Source organism: Sphaeramia orbicularis, chromosome 15 (genome assembly GCF_902148855.1).
Source record: "Sphaeramia orbicularis chromosome 15, fSphaOr1.1, whole genome shotgun sequence".
Lineage (NCBI taxonomy): Eukaryota > Metazoa > Chordata > Actinopteri > Kurtiformes > Apogonidae > Sphaeramia > Sphaeramia orbicularis.
In genome coordinates, this window is record NC_043971.1 from 48383286 (window position 1) to 48405221 (window position 21936).

The window sequence follows — 21936 nt, forward strand, 5'->3', positions numbered from 1 at the left end:
GCTATTGTTTTGTTTTCAGATCATGGGGAAGCATGTTTGTGTATATATTTGGACCAAGATGCTGTGAGAAATTCACTGAAAATTCACAGTAACACAGTGAATCCTAATCACTAAACCCTCATGGACTTAACTGATGCAACTGACAGGTTAAATGGATCTCCCTGACTACTAGATATCCTAAGTGCAAACTCCAAAATATTTCTCTCATGTATTATTTTAAATCCTTGTTATTCTGGTGTTTCTTTGTAAATGTAGGCCTACCATTACAACCAATATACAGTTGTGGCAGTGACACTTACTTTGTTTTTACAAGCGTTGGTGCTTTTTTGGGATTTTTTTTCTATGTGCTTCTGAGATAAACTGAAAATAAATTGTGTAATTCAGAAATGTTGAAGACTTTTAGTGACTAATAAATAACATTTATGCAAGGAATCAGTTTGTCTCACTGCCAAAACTTTAATTTGTTTTAATACTTTTGGATACCCCCTGCTAAGTCCATATTTGACATCAAAATGGTACAAAATGTATGTAATTCTGACTGGCAAAATCTGCAGATGTTTGTTCTTAAGGAAAGTATGCATAGTTTCCTCTTGCACAATGGCTTTCAAAGAGGTTACTGTAAAACTTAAAATGAATGTTTTTTTTTTATTATTTGAATTTTCTTTTTGGACAGATGAAGAAGTTGTGATGGGAAACAAAGTCCTTGTGTATATAAGGTTAGTGAACAAAGATCTCTAATGAACTTGAGCTGGTTCTCGTTATGGTCAAAGTTTGGAATCAGTCTATAGAGAGTATGCACGTGATGTCACCGCTAGCAGAAGTCACCACGGTTACGCCCACTGAGTGGCAGAAAGAGGGAGATGAGTAGCGGCTTTGGCTTGAATACTGCGAAAACTTTAGAGCAATCTAAAAAATGGGGAAGAGCTGTTGTGCCATTGATTGCATAAATAGGTTTAAAAAGCACTTGGAGCTATCGTTTTACTGGCTACCTAAAGCCAAAGACAGAAGAAGCAGATGGATTGCTACAATTCGTAGAAATAACTGGAATCCAGGCAACGAAACCTGGATTTGGTTGCCATTTCGTGTCAGGAAACGTTAATTTGTGCTGTATTCTTCTGTAAAATCATACCTTAAATTACATATTGTTTTGGCTAATGTTACTTCTTAGTAAAGCTCTTAATGTTAGCATCTGTCATTTAGTTCTATATTTCATAACTGAAACATTTTTGTCTTCAGTTGTGTGATTATGAACCTTGTGCTCTACATGATTTGTAAACTAGCTTAATCTGAGGCTAACCTAGTTTTCCAAATAAGGGGCTACTCTAGCACAAAGCTGTTGTAGCTGTGTTGTATCAAGTATTTGATGTTAACTATACTTAAATATCCAAAGTACCAGTAGATCATCCACTCACTTGGGTCAATACTAAGGGTTAAACTACAGTAAATCAGTAGTGAACTGTGAGCACTACTGCTGGGCCTTTACCTTGGCAATCACCGCCAAGAAAATACATCTGCACTGACATAAAACCTCAAAAACAATAGTATGTTGACTTGAAAGCACTCACCAACTGTAATCCTCTAATTAACAATGACGAGGATGTCAACAACTCCTTGGCTTTTGGATGCTTTCAGGCTTTGCATTGTGTATTTTCCCGGCGTTGAAATCAGGTTCATATAAATGTCAGGATACGTGATTTCTGTCCACATATCAGTGTTCATAGACCACTTGTTGTTTGGTAGCTTGTATGGATCCATGTCCAGTCCAGTTGTCTTTAATTTCATGTTATATTCCACATTTTTCCCGGTCTCACTGTAGTTACTGCTATGCTCCATCATGGTGAGCCAGTTTGTTTTTGCCACTCAGTCTGACTTAGAGGGGCGTGGCCCAGGGGGAAAGTGACAGATGTGCATTCCCTCTATAGTAACATTATATGAAGCATGAGGGAGTGATGTTTATCATAAAACATTTCAAGTTATAAGATGTTTGTTTCAAAGACTGACATGGTGCATAATGTGTATATTATAGAGTCAATTGTATGTTCTGTGCCTTTCCATCTGCCTAAATCCGAGGAAGCAGTCCTTTCTCTAACACGTACACAAAGAATTTATATATTACTATGCACATGTATGACTCAAAAAGTGTACATTACTTGTGTTAAAAATGGAAATGTAGTAATGATAGCACATAAAATGTTAAGTTGTTTATGTGTATGTGTGTTTGTAGTTGCTGTCTTGCAGGAAGGGCCTACCCTTTAGGAGACATTCCTGAAGATCTTGTGGTTCAGGTTAAGAACCAGGTATCTAAATACTTTTAGGAAGCACTCTGATTTTTTCATTATGAATTCAGATTAAAGAAGCTCAAAAGTTCTAATTGTTAAGTTTGTCTACACCAGGGGTCACCAATCCTGGTCCTCGAGGGCTACTATCCTGCATGTTTTAGATGTATCCCTCTTCCAACCCACCTGATTCAAATGACAGGCCTATCATCAGGCACTGCAGAAGCCTGATAATGACCGTCAGGTGTGCTGGGAGAGGGATACATCTAAAGCATGCAGGATAGTAGCCCTGGAGGACCAGGATTGGTGACCCCTGGTCTACACACTTCTGAAACATCAAAGCATAGTGAAGGATATTTTGCTGTTAAGATTCAATGTTTTTACTTTACTGTTGGACTAAACCAGTTTGTGCGTGTGTGTATGTGTTTATGTGTGTCAGGTATTTGAGTTTCTGATCCGCTTGCATTCAGTCGACTCATCAGAGGAAGAGGCAGTTTTCCCATTTATTCGTACTCTTCTTCACTTTGATACACGGGAATTCCTCAATGTCCTCGCCATGGTGAGGTGACATTTTGTCCTTTATTATAATAGTTGTGGTTAATGTGTGATCTCTTGCCTTATATTTTGTAAACTGGTATATTTAGTATAATGTATCAGTGTTTTGTCCTTCAGGACATGATTTTGGTTTGGTCAATACAGATCGAATCTTCCAGAGAGCATTCTTCTTGTATTTTAATCCAAATTAATTTACATATCATATCATTAGCCTCATGACATAATAACCTCAGTCATATTTATTTTTTCAGGTCTTAGCTAATGATCAAAAATCAATCAGCAGTGTAAAGAGAGTACAGTTACGCAGATATCACAATTTGGTCAAAAATACAACTTAGGCAATTATGCTATGAGGCTAATGATATTGACAATTGGCAGCCTGACCCTAATTGTGGAAAAGGCAGTCTTACACTTTTGGAAATGATGAACTGTGACATTCATGTGAAAAAATTAGTTGGACTGTAATTGTGTGGATTATCCACAGCCACCTCCTACAATTATGATACATCAAAATGTCGTGCCATTCTTGATTGTTCTGGTTCTCACAGACATTTGAAGACTTTAAGAATGACAAGCAGGCACTTGAGTACCAACAGAGGATCGTGGACATCTTACTCCAGGTAAAATAAAAACTAGGGTTGGAAGATGTGGCAAAATAATTACTATAAGAGAAGTAAGAAAATGTAATTATTGTTCTTGTTTTGATGATGGCTTTTAAGTCCATAATTGTATTAGATGATGTGGTACACATAGCTCAACAGTTATGCAACTTGGAGCTTAGTGAGAGGTGGAAATGAAGAAATTTTATGCTATATATTACCCCAAAGACAACTGCTACCTATACTGTAGATGCAAACAGTCTGTTGTGTTGTGATGTTTTTGATCACTTACCCTAATCTCCCACCCCAGCCTGAGATCCTCATACTGACACATGCAGGAAATTGTTATAAATATTAATATATTATATTATATTATATTAGATATACTTAGAGCTGCAGCTATCAGTTATTTTTGTAATTGATAAATCTCTTGATTATTTTCCTCCATTTTATTAAACGATTGTTTGAATAGGCAAAAAAAAAGTAAAAATGTGAAATTACAAATTTATTCCAGAACCAGCTGAAACAACAACCACAAAAAGTATAAAAGTAAAAAAATAGTATAAAAGTTAAAGGATATATAAAAAATATTTATTGTTTTTCTTTTTGTTAGTTTTGTTTTTTTTTGGCATGTGTGTGTGGGTGTATGTTTACATTTTAGATTGGGGGTATTCTGTCCATCCATCAAAGATTTTTGTCCAGTCAATTTCTTGAAGACTATTCATCCGATTCTTTTCAAATTTGACACACGTTTTGACTGGAATGTTTTTGGATTTTATGTTAAGTTTTGAAAATTTGACCTTAGTAAATTTGTCCAACCGATTGCTTGAAGTCTATTCACCCAAACAGACAAAGTGTGGTCAGATTAAAAGTTAACACTTGGGCAGAACAATGTTTGTCTTGATTTAACTGAGCTACCCAAAAAGGACAGCAATTTAGTTTTATCTAGTTTACAATTGTCTTTCATTTAAAATTCCAAATGAATCCCTGACTAAGCAGTATCAGTGAGCAGGAGGGACAAAGTGTTGTGCATTTGGGGCGGGGGTATTGTCTTATTTTTTCACTTATTTTATTCTATTTTTTACTGCTGTAAAATAAAACAATGATGTAGACAGGGCTGTTAATTGGAACTGGATGTATACATTGTGTTCACCTCAAGGTTTGCACCAGAACAGTAGATTAATCTTATCTTTTTCATTGTCAGTGTTACTTTAAGAGAGTTGATTAAATAGTACAGTTTTCATTTCACTATCATCCTCTGTTTCAGGTAGTAATCTGTCTTTTTTTGTTCCTAGGTGATGGTGGACAACCCAGACTTTACTCCCTCCCAGGTGGGCGGGCTCTTCACCTTTTTAGCTCGCCAGCTGGCCAAACCAGACAACACACTCTTTGTTAACAGGAAGCTCTTTGATCAGGTAACTATTCAAATCTCCAAATACCCCAAACAATTTTAGTATTAAAGGTTTACCCATCTGTAGGGCAACTGAGGCTTAGGAAGTAGAGCAATAACTAGAGAGTTGGCAGTTCAAATCCCACTCCATCCCAGTCCTAGGTAGTGAATAATGGAGTCAGTGTAAAGTGCTTTATAATTCAGTTGTGTATTGTTTGTACTAGAAGTGTACACTGTATTGGTACACACTGGCTTGGAAAACAAGAGCCATTAGAGGATGTCACAAAATGGAAAAATATGATTTGTTAATTATAGTAGGTTAGTTTTCCTTGACTTTGTCAAGTAGTTCCTTGTGGAGTTAAGTGAAAAAATACGAAAATATTTTCTAGTTCATTCCTAGTTCTGGTCTGGAAACAAAATGAAGGCAAATGACTTGACAAATATATCCAATATGTAATGACAAAATCTCAAAAGCAACCATTTCAAGTGTTGAGATGTAGCAGGTTTGGTTAAAAAGAACTGAAAGGTTTTCCAGTTATTCTCTGAAAATAAAATGATGTACATACTGACTACTCTGTTCTCTTAATTCTAAGATATAAAAATGTAAAAACAAGACTTTATTGTCATTTATTGTTAGATGGAATTTGTCTGTCAGAGATAGTATTTTATCCCAAATGACACTAAGGGATGAAACACTGCAGCCATAGAACTAACAAAGGACAATCAAACTAAAAAACACAAGGACAAAGTCAATAACAATAGTCAATTAACACTAAGTGTAGATTAAAAAAAACACACACACATACTCCCTAAGTGGTTTTTGGACTTTCTTAAATTTCTCAGGCACGAGTGTGGTCTGTTTCAATAGTTCAGTGCAATTAATGAGATAGACAGTAAAGCAGCGAAGCTTGTAGCAAGTTTAGTAAAAAAGAAATGCTAAATCCAGATCTAGATCCAGTTGTCCAGATGTGTTTCAGAAAAAAAGCGACCTCTGAAACTATGTTGTGCAATTCATTTAATCTGAAAGGATACCACACAATAAAAGCAGCTGCAAATGAGTTTTTGCTGTTTGTATGGTTCAAATCTATGGGCAACACACAGTTTTCCCCCTATAATCAGATAATTATCTATCTAAGATGTGAGATCACAGCCTTAAAATAAAACTTTCCTCTATGGATTCAGCTTCTGTTAGTATGGCCAGTTCTACCTCTGCCTCATATATTGTGTTGTACTGTATATTGTAGTTTGTTTTCTCTTTTGTCTTCAAAGGTTCTTGAGTTTCTTTGTAGTCCGGTTGATGACTCTCGACACACTGAAAGGCAGCAGGTTTGTTAAATACTAATCCCACTCTCTAGAGCTCCAGTTAGGATGTAAAGCTGTAATATGTCCCAGTACAGAGTAAAGCCTCAGTCTCAAAGTTTCTTACGAACGATGGGTTTGTATGAATCTCCCGGTTCTTACGTAGACATTCGTGGAGGGAGCAGTAGTTTCTTACAGACCTCTTATGAAGTCCGTACGGCTGCCGCAAGAAGATCTTGAGGCCTCCGTGAGAAAATAACGTAATTTTGTGTCATATGAACACCATACAGTTGTCACGGTCTTTGTAAGGGTGCCTTGGGACCTTCCTACGTCAGACCTACGGCCACTTCACAAATTATTGTGTCGTAAGGTGAATGTACATCAGCCCTACATGAAACTCTCAAGTTCTCAAGTTGATGGTAGGAAGATCTTACGTCATTTCAGAATATTTAGATCGGTATATCAACAGTGGCCGTGTACTCCATCCCATGTCATGATCATTGCATTCAAGATGGTAATAATGTTCACAAGACTGAAACTTCTACAGCTACAAGATGAAGAAGAGGAAGATCTAGTGGTTGTTTTGGCTGTTTTGGTCCGACAGCAGAGAAAGAAGAGGGACACTCTAAAGCACTTAAAATAAAAACCAGCTTAACGTAGTTTAATGCCCCAGAACAGTGACCAATCAGCACCAAAGTTTGTGTGGACATCTGGTGTCATGTCCACTTTCACCTCTACAAAAAAACTGGACATAGTTTAATCTGAGAGTGTTGTTTTTTCATTCATTATTTCACGCATTCATTCATTTTCTGAGCCACTTTATCCCTCAGATGGTCGCGGAGGCGCTGGAGCCTATCCCAGCATTACAGATGTCCACCATAATTTAGTGATTATTGATGCTTTTTTCAGACATTAAACTACGTTAAGCTCTTTTTTTTTTTACATTAAATGTTTTAGAATGTGCATTTATGTTTGGGATTGTGCGCTGTCCATGGCGTTGAAACGGCATTCCTGTAACGTATGCGGGAAAACTGACCTGTACTGTTAGAAATTAGGAGTCATAATAAGACATCAAATTAAGAAATTTGATGGAGAAGGTTTAAGAATAAAATAAATATACACAAGAATAATAGAGGGAACTGAACATTTAAAAACACTAACTGTAGGGCACGCACATTCTCTCCATCAGCCTGATCCTTGTCACCCTGGTACTGTGGACTGTGCATCATCTCTCTGCAGGTTTGGTGTTGTTTTTTCAAGCTTATTTTTCTGTTTATAAAATACTTTATCCTTTATATGTTCTGCACCGTGCGTTTGAGTCCAGTCATTCACTCCGTCTTGACAGTTTGTATTCGACCCCTCTAAGAATGCCACGAATGTAATACCATTGCCACACTTCACCTTACGTCCACCTTAAGTAAGCCATGCAAATCTCTGTCTGTGCATCCGTTCATGTGGACGCCATAAGGGACCCCTAATAACACTGTAATGTGTTCTTGAGATCTACTTGTGGCCACCGCAGGAACATGTGGATCCTGGAATGGTGTCCTGATCCACAAACGTCATGCGTTGTTCTTAGGTTGTTCATAAGGCATTCGATAGTGCGCCGTGCGAAAGGGGGTTTCGTACTGCGTTTGTAGAAAATCTTGGACAAGATTGCTCACCTGGCAATGAACTTAGAAACGGTCCATGAACACTGCATGAACACACCATTCTTATATGGCCGGCTGGAGAAGGTCGTACAAAATGGTCCATAAATCATTTGCACGGTGTTCATAGCTGTTTGTAACGGCATTTGTGGCTGAGGCTTTACCATTACCCAGTCAGATCTTCTGCTTTGAGTTCAATGTGAAAATAACACCACTGTGGCTTGTTTTGATTTTGTACCTTAACTCAGTATTAGTTATTGACTTCATATATTTAAAGTCTATCATACTGTATCTGCCATGTTCATTTTGTATTAGCAGTACTCAGTGTTTTAATGTTACAGAAGTCAATGGCAATAAATGTGTCTTCTGCTTCATAAGGTGTATGTGGATATTTAAAGTATTAAAGTAAATTGATTCTACAGTGGTGGCATGAAGTGAATGGAATAGTCAGTAATATACTTCATCACAACAATTTGTATAATAAATAATCAATTTATTTATACTCAAATTTTAATATTGTGAGAACTTTAACGACAGCTGTTGAAAGTTGCAGTCTCACAATATTAAACAGTGTATGAAACAGATGAAGAATTTGTTGCTATCCTGTTCACCTTTAATTTCACCTCATTTTTTTTGTGACTTTCTTTTTAACAAAATGATTCATGTTTGGTCTCTGTGTGACTGCTTTGTAGGTTCTGCTGGAGCTGCTGCATGTTGGCAGTGTGGTCCACTTTGATGAACAAAGGCTGTTGACTTTGGCAGAGAAGGCCAAGTTGTAAGTAAATGACAAAGACTGATAGTGACAGTTGTGCTCATTAAATGTATTTAGTAAGTGTAACTTGGTAATTATACTAGCACCAGCTAATCTACTTTTTGACAGTTCAAATTCAGTTTGCTGTGCATCCACTGCATCTCCCCCTATCCCCCCCCCCTCTCCCCCAGTCTCTCTCTCTCTCTCTCTCTCTCACTCACTCTCTCACTCACTTTTTTTCTTTTCCTTTAACCTCTCTCTTTAACCATCAGCCGTCCTCCAGGAGTCAGGGTCTGCTCGAGGTTTCTGCCTGTTAAAAGGAAGTTTTTCGTCTCTACTGTCACCAGTCATAAGTGTTTGCTCCTGGAGGATTCTGTAAATTGGCTTGAGAATCTGGTTTTGACCAGCTCTATATGTAAGGTGTAAAGAGATAACTTCTGTAATGTTTTGGCGCTATATAAAAAAAATTTGATTGATTGTTTGATTGAATTCCCATATTTCATGGATTGCTAATAATGCTAAATATCACAATTAAAATATATGAATCATTTATGTGTACTTTGATCTAAATGTTTGTTGACATTAAAAAGCCTCCATTTCTAAGCCAGTTTTGCTAGTTAAACAGTATTTAGTGCTGCGCTCTGCTTCTGTTATAAAGAAAGGGAAGCAAGCAGTGAGACTCGCAGGAGGAACATAAGAGCAGTAGGACGTCCTCTTTATGGCTACTTAATTTTCCAAGATCATTTACATTTACATTTGCACCTACAGTCTCATCCATATTTCACTGGTTTTAATTAGAGCTGCAGCTATGAATTATTTTTGTAATCAGTTAATCTATTTATTATTGTCTTCAATTCGATTAGATTTAACGATTGTTTGAATAGATGAAAAAAATTACAAAAAATGTGAAAAAGACAAACAAATTGTCCTGTATTCCAGAACCAGCTGAAACAACAACCCCAAAAAGAATAAAAGTATATTTAAAAAGAAAAAAATCAAATGACATCTACAAACAACATGTACACCACAGCTTTCAACACATTTGGATCCAACTTAATAACTTACTGATGACTTAAGATGGAACTAACATACAACTGTGTGTTGATCCTGGCATCATTTGTATCATAATAAGCATCCATATGAAACACAACAGTTAAAGCAAACTTTAGCAGCAGCAAAATTAAGGAAATGAAGCTTCGTTTCAGGGAAAATGTAATTGAATTTTTTTTTTTTTTTTTTTTAATCAATCAATCGTTTCAGGTCTAGTTTTAATATTTCTGGCTCATTTTGACACGTTTACAGTCTATGTTATTCTGATTAGTTATATTTGTCTCTGATACTTTTGTTAACTTACATTTCTTTGTGCCTTTTTTTCTCTCCATCCAGCTACCAAATCTGCGAGTTTCTGTATGAGAAGAAACATCTATATGATCGAATCATTGACTGCTACCTGAGAGATCCCCTCAGAAAGGTAGCATGTGGAGAGGCCTCAACCAAATATTCATCCAAAAAAAAAAAAAAAGAAACAAACTATACAGTATGTGCTGATCTTGCATGTATGCATTTTGTTTTTGTTAGGGGGAAATCTTCAGCTACATTCACAATCTGCTGTCCATGCCTGGCTATAGTCCTGAGGAGAAACAAACTGTCAGGGAGAAATCACTACAGCGCATACAGGTGTGGACATGTATGACTATTTCACAAAAAGTATTTACATACTTTTTTCTTTTAACCCATAAAGACCCAAATGTCAGCTCTGATTAAAAGCATCTTCTGATCTAAAATGTTTAATACCTGTTGATCCACTAATCCTATCAATACATGTAAATAATTTGTGTAAAATACAGTTTGTCATCTTTTTATGGTCATCAAATATGACCCATTTGGACATTCAGAGGCTCCATAGAAAACGTGGAAACACTGTCATCTACAACATTGATTCACCAGTAAAACCCATGGAGTTGGATTAATGACAGTGGATGGAGACATTTAGTTTATATTCAGTTAATTATATATTTTGTTGAAAAAGTTACTTTTTCGTAATAGCTATCTGATTTGATCAAATAAATGTACCTCTGAACAACACGGGAAATCATTCCTGCCTGTGGACATCAGATTCTATAATTCCTTCTTATACCTTCATGTTCGTTCGTTCTTAAATACACCGCTAGGTGCTACTTGGACACATCACCAGTGATGAACCCGAGGTCATAGGGTGTTTCGGGTCTTTGATCATCAAACACCCTCGCTCGGGCGACCCAGCCGGGGGTGATCAGTCCCCGGCTTGTGTCCAAGTGGCCCACTACTCCACGGATCTCCCCTCCGGATCCATAGCCACCTTGAGGCTTTTTCCGCAGCCTCTATGATACTCTTGATGGCTCTTCTGCACAGCTGACCTTTTACTCCAAGGAGTTTTAGGGTTCGGGGTAGTGACTGGCCAGCAAAACCCCGGCACCCCACCTCGACTGGTTCGCAGTGGGCTTTCCAGCCATTGCGCCGGCACTCAGTCACCAGCTCAGCATATTTGGCCCTCTTGCGTTCATTGGCCTCCTCCATTCTGTCTTCCCAGGGGACAGTAAGCTCAACCAGGACCACTTGCTTTGTTGACTCTGATGTTAACACCATGTCTGGCCGAAGTAAAGTGGCCGAAATGTTCTCTGGGAACTTGAGCTGTCTTCCCAGGTCGACATGGAGTTTCCAGTCTCGTGCAGTGGTGAGGAGCCCCCCAGAGGAACTTGGCTGCTGTTGTGCCTTCTCCCCAGCTCTGACGAAGGTGATGGACTGCTTGGGGGTGAGCTGGTATTTGCAGTTGGTAAGTGCTGTGCTGAGCATGTCTGCCAGAGCCCTGAGGACCTGGTCGTGACGCCAGCGGTACTGCCCTTCCCCCAAGGCCTTCGGGCAGCAACTGAGGATGTGCTCTAGGGTGGCTCTCTTCTGGCACAGCTGGTATGCTGCAGTGTCTGCCAAGCCCCATCGCAGCAGATTGGTTGGGCTAGGGAGAACGTCATATACTGACTGGATGAGGAACTTCATGTGCTGGGGTTCGAGTCTCCAGAGCTCTGGCCAGGTGATTTTCCGCTGTTCAGCGTGCTCCCACCTCGTCCAGGCACCTTGTTGGTACATAGCCACCATCTTGACCCGCCGATCTTCCTCCACCTCTGCTCTGATCACATCCTGTACCATTTGACGTTTCTCCCTTCCTCTGGCTTTGTCATAGCGGGGCTTGGGTAAGCTGCCAAGTCCTGCCTGGCCCACTGCCGTGTTGCCCACCAAGATGTTGTGCTGCAGCCGTGCCTCTGCCCTGTCAATGGCTTCCTGTGCCTTCCACTTTCTCCCAGTTTTCACCAGGATCCCTGCTGTGGCGACTTTCTTGTCGGAGGAGTCCCGGTACATCATCAGCTCCCTGGCACGTGTGACCTTAAACACCTCCACTAGGCCGCTGATTGGAAGTTGCAGCATGGTGGAATGGCCATACAGTGCGATGCTGCTGAGGGATCGGGGGAGCCCAAGCCACCTGCGGAGAAACTGACTGATGGTCCGTTCCAGTGTCTCCACAATTGACATGGGCACCTCATAGACAAGCAGGGGCCAAAGGAGTCTTGGCAAGACTCCGTGTTGGTAGATCCAGGTTTTGAATTTCCCTGGTAGCCCCGACTTGTCTGTTGCTGTGAGCCATGATGTCAGCTCAGCCTTGGTTTGCTGGAGTGTGTCTGAGTCCCTCAAGGAGCAGTTGAAGACCTTGCCCAGGCTCTTGACAGGTTTTTCCATCATCGTTGGAATTGGTGTCCCTCCTATGGTAAAGTGGAACCGGTCGGCCACCCTGCCTTTCTTCAGGACCAGAGACCTGGACTTGGTGGGCTTGAAACTCATCCTCGCCCAAGAGATGAGCCGCTCTAGCCCCTGGAGAAGCCATCTGCAGCCAGGAACAGAGGTTGCCATCACTGTGAGGTCGTCCATAAATGCTCTTATGGGAGGCTGCCGAGTACCAGATCTCGACAAGGGGCCTCTACACTCCACCTCAGCTGACTTCACAATCATGTTCATAGCCAGGGAGAAGAGTGGCACTGAAATAGTGCAGCCGGTTATAATACCCTTCTCCAGGCGTTGCCAGGCAGATGTGAATGATCCCGATGTTACCCTCAGCTGGAAGTTGTTATAATAGTCTAGGATGAGGTTGGTGATGGTCACTGGCACATGATGTCTTGTCAGTGCTGTTTCAACGAGCTTGTGGGGAATGGATCCATAGGCGTTTGTAAGGTCCAGCCAGAGTGTTGCCAAATCCCCTCTGCTTTCCCTTGCCTCCCGGATCAGCTGCGAGACAACACCCGTGTGTTCTAGGCATCCCGGAACACCTGGAACTCCCCCCTTCTGTACTGAGGTGTCTATGTAGCCGTTCTTCAGGAGGAAGTCTGTAAGCCGTCGGGATACTATCTTGAAGAAGATCTTCCCTTCAACACATAGCAGCGAGATGATACGGAACTGCTCGATGTTACTTGCACCCTCTTCTTTCGGAACCCAGACTCCCTCTGCAGACCTCCACTGAGTTGCGACCCTTCCCCTGCGCCAGATCACCTTCATGATCTTCCAGAGTCGCACAAGCAGTTTGGGGCACTGCTTGTAGACTCTGTAAGGGACTCCACTGGGGCCTGGGGAGGAGCTGGATCTTGCAGCCATCACTACTTCTTTGACCTCTTTCAGGGTAGGCTCTGCAGTGTTAAACTGCACCCCGGGCTCTGGCGGCTTTACCAGTGCCTCGCATGGGCCAAGATCTTGCTCCCTTGTTGGATCGCTGAAGGTGATGTTGAGGTGGTGGTTGATCTCCTCCACAGGACACACCAGGTTACCGTTCTTCTTCTGTCCCAGTAGTCGCTTGGTGAAGCTGAATGGGTTGGTAATGAATGCCTTGCGCTTCTTGGCCTTCTCTTTCCTCTTCCTTCTGTGCCTTTCAGCTCTCCTGAGTGTGACGAGGTTTCTCCTCAAGAGCTGCCTGAGCTCAGACAAGGCGCCTCTCTCCTCCTCCTTTGCTGGCGTTTCAAGGTCTTCAGTTCCTGCCTCAGCTGACAGATCTTGAGCTCCCGCCAGTTGGGTCTCACTGCCTGACTGCTCACAGGTCTTTCTGTCACCCCAAACCGTTCTGCGCCGATGGTTGTTATGAGGGTGCACATGGCCTGGAGTTTGTGGTCCACATCGCCCTTCACTGTTGTCTCCATGATCTTGTCAATGTCCGCGTCCAGCTGAAGCCACTCCTTGTTGTTGGCGGCAGGCCACTTAACCCGACGTTGTCCTGATGTTCCAGTTTGCGGGGGGGCTGGTGCAGCTCGGAGGTTCCGGGCGCTGTGGGGTGGCTCCGGGCCTGGCTCCTCCTCCGTCTGATCAGGGACCGTGACGAGCACTTCGTCTGTAGTGCTGGCCACTGCACCTGTGCGTTGCTTCACTCGTCCTCCCTTCAGACAGGCCATCTTGGTCTGGTGGATTTTGAGACCTGTCGGGTTTTTGCACACCTTGCCGCAGATGCAGACTGTGCTCTTTGTCGATTGTCCGTTAGCTAGGGTCATTGCCGGTAGGTCAGTCCGATTGGGATTCTCACCCCCCCCCCCCTCGGGAATCCCTGGGGGTATGGTTCGGAAGGGTTCTTAGTAGCTTGCTTTTGGGTGCTCCTTCACAGGAACTGCAGTTCGGGGTGCTAGCCCCTGCTGCCCCGGTAGCTGTCTTTCCATGCTGTCAACTGTCTCTCCAGTCGTCACCATTCTATTCACGGTCGTCATCCAGTCTTAACTCATCCAGTCATCCAGTCATAACTATAATTACACACAATATTTTGCATACTTATTCATGTTTACTTCTTTTTATTTTCATGTTGATAATACATATTGTACATATTGTACAAATTGATTGTTCTAATTGTCCTAAATTGTTCTAAAACTGTCTTAATACACACACACACATATTAAAACACAATTACGTGTATACATACACATATTAAAACACTGTTTTATCTTCAGTTAATGATATATTTAGTGGAAAAGTTAACTTTTTCCTCATTTTATTCTGATTTGGTCTGATAACCTTTGAATTTACTCAGAGGATTTCTGAACATCTACATGGTCACTAAATGAAATAGAGGAAAATACCAGATTTTCACTGAAAAACTCAAACTGTGGATGGTAGTATTATAAAAAAAATGGTGATAAATCACTTGAGAAAGCCAACAAAAATCATTTGTACTTTGTGACAAAAATAGTCATGGGTCTTTAAGGGTTAATAATTGAAATTATAAATGTATGCATTAATGTGCATTAATGTATATTAACAGGAGTTGGTGACTCTTGATCCCTACAAGTCAGCCGACCTTGTGGTATTTCACTTCTCTGAGGAGGTGCAGCAAATAATCTCTGAGCTTCAGGTAAGGTCATTGGTCTAAAGTGTATTACTTCTTAATGCAATGGAGAATAAAATGATAAATGTGATGTACTGGTGAGAAATATATGAATAGTGAATTTGGAAAAGTACGACCTCTTTTGGTATATTTCAGATATAAGGTCTTAACATAGGTTCCCGCTGGATTCCATTTCAAAGACATGTTTTAAATGTATCCAGGAACAGCATTACCAAGTTAAGTCTGAGTTCTATTTACAATTCAAACTAATTCCAACATTAAAAAATCACAGGTATATGCCACATTAAGTCATATAAAAAAAGACAACTGACCAAAATAGCTCATGTACCGGTAAATTACAAACTTGAGAGCCTTATGTGAAATATTGTTTATATTTCACTTGACTGTGGAGAAGCTAAGATACTTCCAGAGTAGAAAAGCATTTTTACCTCCGCCAAGGAGGTTATGTTTTTGCCAGGGTTTGTTTGTTTGTCTGTCTGTTTGTCTGTCCGTTAGTGTGCAACATAACTCAAAAAGTTATGGACAGATTTTGATGAAATTTTCAGGGTTTGTTGGAAATGGGATAAGGAAGAAATGATTAAATTTTGGTGGTGATCGGGGGTGGGGGGGGCCCATTTCCAACAAACCTTGAAAATTTCATCAAAATCTGTCCATAACTTTTTGAGTTATGTTGCACACTAACGGACAGACAAACAGACAGACAGACAAACAAACAAACAAACAAACCCTGGCAAAAACATAACCTCTTTGGCGTGGGGGGGGGCCCACAGGGGGGGCCACTGATCAGCCTTGGCGGAGGTCTGCGCTCTCCGAGTGCTTCTAGTTATTTTTGCATTATTCTTTGTACAACCCCAATTCAGAAAAAGGTGGCATGCTATGTAAAATTAAAAAAAAATACTATGATTTACTAATCTCATAAACCCATGTTTTATTCACAAAAGAACACAGAAAAGAAGTCCAATATTTAAACTGAGAAATGTACCATTTTAAGAAAGAAAGGTATTCTTTGAATTTAATGGCAGCAACATGTCTCTAAAAAGTTGGGACAGAGCCATGTGTTCTCCTGTGTAGCATGCCCTCTCCTTTTACCAACTGGGAGATGAGAAAGCATGTAGCTGGGGTTTTGGGAGAGGAGTATTGCCCTATTTTTGTCTGTTTTAAGTTTCTATCTGCTCAACAATCTCTGGGTTTTCATATTTTCCATTTCATGATGAACTTGATGTTTTCTATTGGAGAAAGGTCTGGACTGCAGGCTGGCCAGCACAGCAGCCAGACTCAACTCCTGGAAGGCCAGTTTAGCATTGTGTTAATGAAATGTGCATGGCCTTCCCTGAAAAACATGTCACATGGAGGGGAACATATGTTGCTTTAAAACCTGTTCATAACTGTCAAAACTGATGGTGCCATTTCAAAATGTTGGAGCTGCTCGTTCTACTGGCACTAATGCACCCCAGTGTCATCAGACGAGCAGGTTTTTGAAATAAGTGTTGGTAACAACCCACACAGTCCCTCTCTTTCATCTGGAGGACACAGTATTGATGGTTTTCAAAAAGAATCTCAAATTTTGATTCAAGATTAATTTTTCACTTCCCCTCTATCCATTTTAAAAGGGCTTTATTGAAAGAGGTGTCTCCTGCATTTATGAATGTCACTTTGAACTGTATTCACAGATGATGATTTGACAAATGACGTGTTCTTCAACCCATATTGTGATTTTCATTATAGAATCATGCCTGTTTTTTATACCCCGCCTTTATAGATATACCAGTAATTCCATCCTTCCATCCGAGATTTTTGTCCAACCAATTTCTCTGACACTTTTCACCCGATTCTTTCCAAATTTGACACACACATTATTTACATGTGGTTTTCTCTTTATTATAATATTTGTTGATTCTTTTTAATCTTCAAATTACTGATTATTAACACAACATAAACAGCTGTGGTAATAAGGTACTTGAATCTGTAGAAAATTTTGGATATATTGTTTCACTTCTTGCCAGAATTTTTGTATTTCTGTACATCATGTCTGGCTTAAATGTAGTGCTGACTGAGGGTGCGAAGAGTATGGGCATCTAGTACTATTTCTCCAGATTTTAGGAATTTTTTTTACCATGTTATAAATGTAGATGATGAGATTTTACATTTTACATTTTTTACATTACAATTTTACATTAAGGGAGATTATTCTAAACTGGTGCCTCAATTTATAGATGCAGTCTCCAGCAGATGAGCCTCCATCTCTACTTTACAATAGAATAAATCTTTATTGTCACTGTTGCAGGAACAATGAAAACCAATTTAGCAGCTCTATTCTTTTTAGCAGCAGATTCTTAAAGTGTAAATAAATACTGTATATGAAAACTATCACACAAAATTATACTGGAAATATATACTGAAAAATACTGACAATATACAAAACCACAAACAAATACCAAAAAATACAAAAGGCCAACTCTATAATACAGATAGAAGAAATATATGCAACATATAAAGGATATATACAAGTAATAGAATAAATGTGTGAGGTAAAATTAAAAACAACAGAAACTTGTGGGAGAGTCTGCCTCTCTCAGATGCTGTTTTATAAACACATTATTGACCAGTTACCAATAAATGTAATTAGTTGCAAAATGTTTCCCCAGCTCTTTACTTTTAGTACCACTTGCTTTTAAACCCTTTTGTTGCCCCCCATTCCAGCTTTTTGGAGTCATTTTGCTGCCATAAAGTTCTAAATTATCCATCATTTTTTAAATTGCGCTTTTTGTAAGTTTTAACATAAGTTATGTTTTCTATGATTTATTGTGAATAAAGTATGAGTTTATGAAATGCACATCCCTGTGTTCTGTTTCTATTTTCATTTCTCATAGTTTCCCTGGGTTTTGGAACTTGTATTATTTAGGTTTCTGTGGCAGTGTTTCTCCTAATGTTCATGCTCTTTTTGCTCTTTGTCATAAACTCCTCTTTTTCATCAGGACGACCAGCTGCTGTTTAACTTTCTAAGTTGCCTTCTTGGACCAAGGTACTTTTTACACACCATGCTAATAATCCAAATTCTGCTACTTTGCTGTGTGTCCTTGGCCTTTATTTCCTGCCTCCCATGTTTCAGTTCTCGCCTTTTTTGTGTCATTCAGAGAATCCCCACATCTACAGACCATCCTATCTGAGGACCTGGACCTCCATGACCTTCTGCTGGACTTACTCTGCCGCTTCGCCCCCCAGAAGCTCCTTACCTTCCTTCAAACCTCTCAACATTACAGACTTGAAGAGGCTGTACAGGTACAGTCTGAACTGGTGTAGTGTATAGGAGTTTAAAAGCTAAACTACCAGTCTATGTGTGTGGTTTATAGACAGAAATAATAACAGGAATGACACATTAAATATACTACACATTACTCAGAGGCTGCATCATGTTATTATATGTAGTAGTAATTAGAGTACAGTTTAAGCAAAGTTATGAGTCTTAACCTTGTGCTTCTCCTTTTTTGTGTCTGTCCAATCCTTCATTTTTATCTGTTTAGATAACAGAGAAGTACCATCATAGTGAAGCAACGGCCTTTTTGCTGGAGAAGAAGGGAGATGTTCATGGAGCTTTTACTGTCCTATTAGAGGTAGAAATGAATGAATTAAATAGTTATCTATAATTTATTGATTTAAAGGTGCTGTACAGACTTTCTGCGTGATCTTAAAAAAGTCTCATTTTTATATATATGCCTGATCGTAGTCTGCAATTTAAAATGAGATTATCAGCACCAAAATAGGTTATTTCCAAATGCTATTTCCAGCTTCTCTGGTCAGGTCGGACAAGACTGGACTGACTTATGGCAGGCTTATGTCACTATGACAACACCAACCGGCAGAGTTTAGTAGTGAGACTAAGCTTAATAAGTGAGGAGTAAGATCTTTTTCCTAAAGAAAGGGATTTCTTGGATTTATTTTGGTGTAATGGTGGACACTGGAACTGGAGCTGGACTGGCAGGAAGCAAAAGAAAGTTAAACGGGGGAGTGAAAGAGCACAGACTAAAACACCTGTAAACCTCTGCATTGAACGGATAGATATAACTAAGGGAGTTAAAGGAATGAAAACAGACCCGGAGTTGACCCTCTTCCTTCTACACAGGTATAGAATGCTTCTGTTCTTTATACATATGCATTGGAACATTGGATTTGACTGTAATGGCTGTTGGTAGCTCAGTTAAACACTTATTAAACACTTCTGTGTTATCCACAGGGCTAGCTCTGTGACGTGGGTAATCTGTTTTATTTGGAGCATTGTTTCAGTCACAAACTAAGGGCTTTGTAAGGTGAGACTGAAATGGTTCTGTATGGAGTTTAATGTTCATACTGAAGCCTAGATACTAAACTGTCCTTCAGGAACAAGACAATTCTAAAAGTAAAATACTGTGAATGCAGAAGGCTGAAGCAGCTAGAGCTGAACTACTAATGCAGAATAATGATGTTGAATGACTGAAGTCATTTATGAAAATGCATGAATACTTTGTGGAAAAGCTAGAGCAAATGTATATTATTGGAACATGTTTTAGAACACTGGTCTGTGTCTAACACTTAGGAGCTCCAGAGTAAAAGAGACATAGAAGCAGGAGTCAGACTTTCAAAGTTTGGTTTCACTGTTGTTTTCACGCCAGTTACTAAACTACGCTACAAACAGACTTCTGAAGTTTGCTTGTTGTCTCGTTTCAAACATCACTTTGCATCCTGCAAGTTACTGTCTGGAAAAAGAAATGCAGAGTTGTAAAGAGGATCCGCTCTTCAGTCATAAGCTTCAAAACACCTTGGCCACAGTTATGCCCTTACAACAGTAGGCACTAGTGCTCATGGGAAGCGGAGTCTTTGTCCCTTAAAAACACCATCGATTCCGTCTGAAGGTGTCGCTGCAATCCACTTTAAACAAATTCTCTGTACAGGACCTTTAATACATAAACTAGAAAAGCATTCGGAGAGCGCAGACCTCTGCCAAGGCAGATCAGCCCGCCCCCCCCCCCGATCACCACCAAAATGTAATAATTTGTTCCGTGTGTCAGTATCAACATTTCCTGAAAATTTCATCAAAATCCATCCATAACTTTTTGAGTTATCTTGCTAATAGACAGACAAACAAACAAACAAAAAATGTTCTGAAATTAAGGTCTAATTTGAATGTTTAACGTTACGCTACATAACATGACTAGTACAGCTATTAAAGGAGCTGTATGTAAGAATTATGTTCCAAGTAATCATAAAATGGCCCTGAATGTCACCTGACATTAAGGAATCATGTTCATTTTAAATACTGATATCACTGACAGTAGTAGTCCAGCCAGAATATTCATATTTGAAAAGCTAAGTGGCAGCCCATAAGTAATGTTTGTGTTGTCTTTTTGTGTTTTGGTCTGATGCTCCACCCATCACCTATCTCCCAATCACAAAGTCAGTAGTGTTTCAGCATCCAGGTTGCCAGTTCCCACTGAGCTGCAGCTTGGAACATTTCTGATCACAAATGTCTGACATTACTAAATCTAAAAGGCCTCGTTATGATTCCCAAATACACCATGACAAAGTGAGAAACAAAACAAGAATATTTATAGGAGATACTTTTGAAACATGGAGGCGGCTGAAAGCGGAGAAGAATTGGAAGACCGATGCCCGCTCTCCCATGTTCTCCCACGGCCCGGCTCTTGGTGGCTCTTACCGGGTGGTGAGACCACGGTATCCCCATTTTGCATTTTTCTGTGAAAATCATGTATTTCCTATATTTAGCTCAACAATCATGTAGATGTTCATAAAACCTCAGAGTAAATTCAAAGGTTATTACAAGGGTTTTACTAGTGAATCAATGTTGTACATGACGATGGTGTTTCCACGTTCACTACAGAGCCTTTGAATGTCCAAATGGGTCCTATCTGATGACCATGAAAAGATGACAAACTGCATTTTACACCAATTATTTACATGTATTGATAGGATCAGTGAATCAACAGGTATTGAACATTTTAGATCAGTAGATGCCTTTGGTCGATGGTGGATGTTTGGGACCTTATGGGTTAAGTTGCTTTGGCTTTGATCAGTCAAAAATATTCTGACTTGTAACTCTAAGACTGTGAGACTATGTACATTTATGAATAAAGGGATAAAATAATGCCAAATACATATGCACTATATAAATACACCACTGGTACAGAAATCTCTATTTCTGTATAATACCTAATTGAAACCTAAAATGTGCATGCACTGTGTACAAAATGTATTTGCCTTTAAAGGCCTATATATATTCTCTTTAAAGACCTTAACAGAAAAACTGAGCCTCCTGTCTTCTGTGATTGATGGAAGTGGTGGAGAAGATGGAGGAGAGGAAGAACAGCAGAGAGACATGGACTCAAACCTGACAAGGGTAGAGGACTCACTGAACAACATCATTGACTTGTGTCATCGAAGCTCTCACAACCTCACCCAGCAACAAAGAGAGGTACATTCTGTATGTCTGTGTGTTCCTATGTGATCTTGTAAGGTTATCTTAGTGAGGAGAGATACTCACAGAAGAGACTGAATTTTCAACCTTTGAAGTGAGGACCTGACTTATTGTATAATGTGAAAAACAGTTCGGTAGGTTTCAACTTTGAACATTCAAAAGGCTGCTTATGGGATATGTATTGGCTTTATGGTTAAGGAGATTGGTCAGAAAGATTTAATGTCGTGTAGGCTTTTTTGCACAGACCGCGTGAAGAGCAGACTGCACTACTACCCTATTCTCTTATTCCTAACAGACCTAGATGTTGCATAACAGGAAGAGGGTATAGGTATAGTTATAGTAATAATAAATGAGGGTGAATAATAATTGGGTTTAGGCCTGTTTAGTTAGTTCAGTTTAGTGTGGTACAACATTAGGAGGGAGTGCTCAGTTTTAGCTTAGGTAAGTGCATGATATGTGCTAAACTAAAGATAAGTTCTAATGATAAGCACTGGATTAACAACCAAACATCACACTTCAATTCCATAAAGTGTAATTACAAACACAACCTCTAG

The 21936-nt window shown here is 39.8% G+C and overlaps 1 protein-coding gene across 3 annotated transcripts in view; it reads left to right on the forward strand.

Annotated features, from left to right (window-relative positions):
- vps8 (VPS8 subunit of CORVET complex) overlaps positions 1-21936 on the forward strand; it is a 74337-nt gene that overhangs the window by 39188 nt on the left and 13213 nt on the right. For all 3 annotated transcript variants that reach the window (XM_030156473.1, XM_030156474.1, XM_030156475.1), the window contains 14 exons: positions 674-716; positions 2225-2297; positions 2716-2835; positions 3380-3451; positions 4726-4845; positions 6090-6146; positions 8461-8543; positions 9906-9990; positions 10098-10196; positions 14833-14922; positions 17892-17938; positions 18051-18195; positions 18438-18527; positions 21197-21379. In XM_030156473.1, the coding sequence (XP_030012333.1) occupies positions 674-716; positions 2225-2297; positions 2716-2835; positions 3380-3451; positions 4726-4845; positions 6090-6146; positions 8461-8543; positions 9906-9990; positions 10098-10196; positions 14833-14922; positions 17892-17938; positions 18051-18195; positions 18438-18527; positions 21197-21379 (1307 nt within the window). The remainder of the gene's footprint in view (positions 1-673; positions 717-2224; positions 2298-2715; positions 2836-3379; positions 3452-4725; positions 4846-6089; positions 6147-8460; positions 8544-9905; positions 9991-10097; positions 10197-14832; positions 14923-17891; positions 17939-18050; positions 18196-18437; positions 18528-21196; positions 21380-21936) is intronic.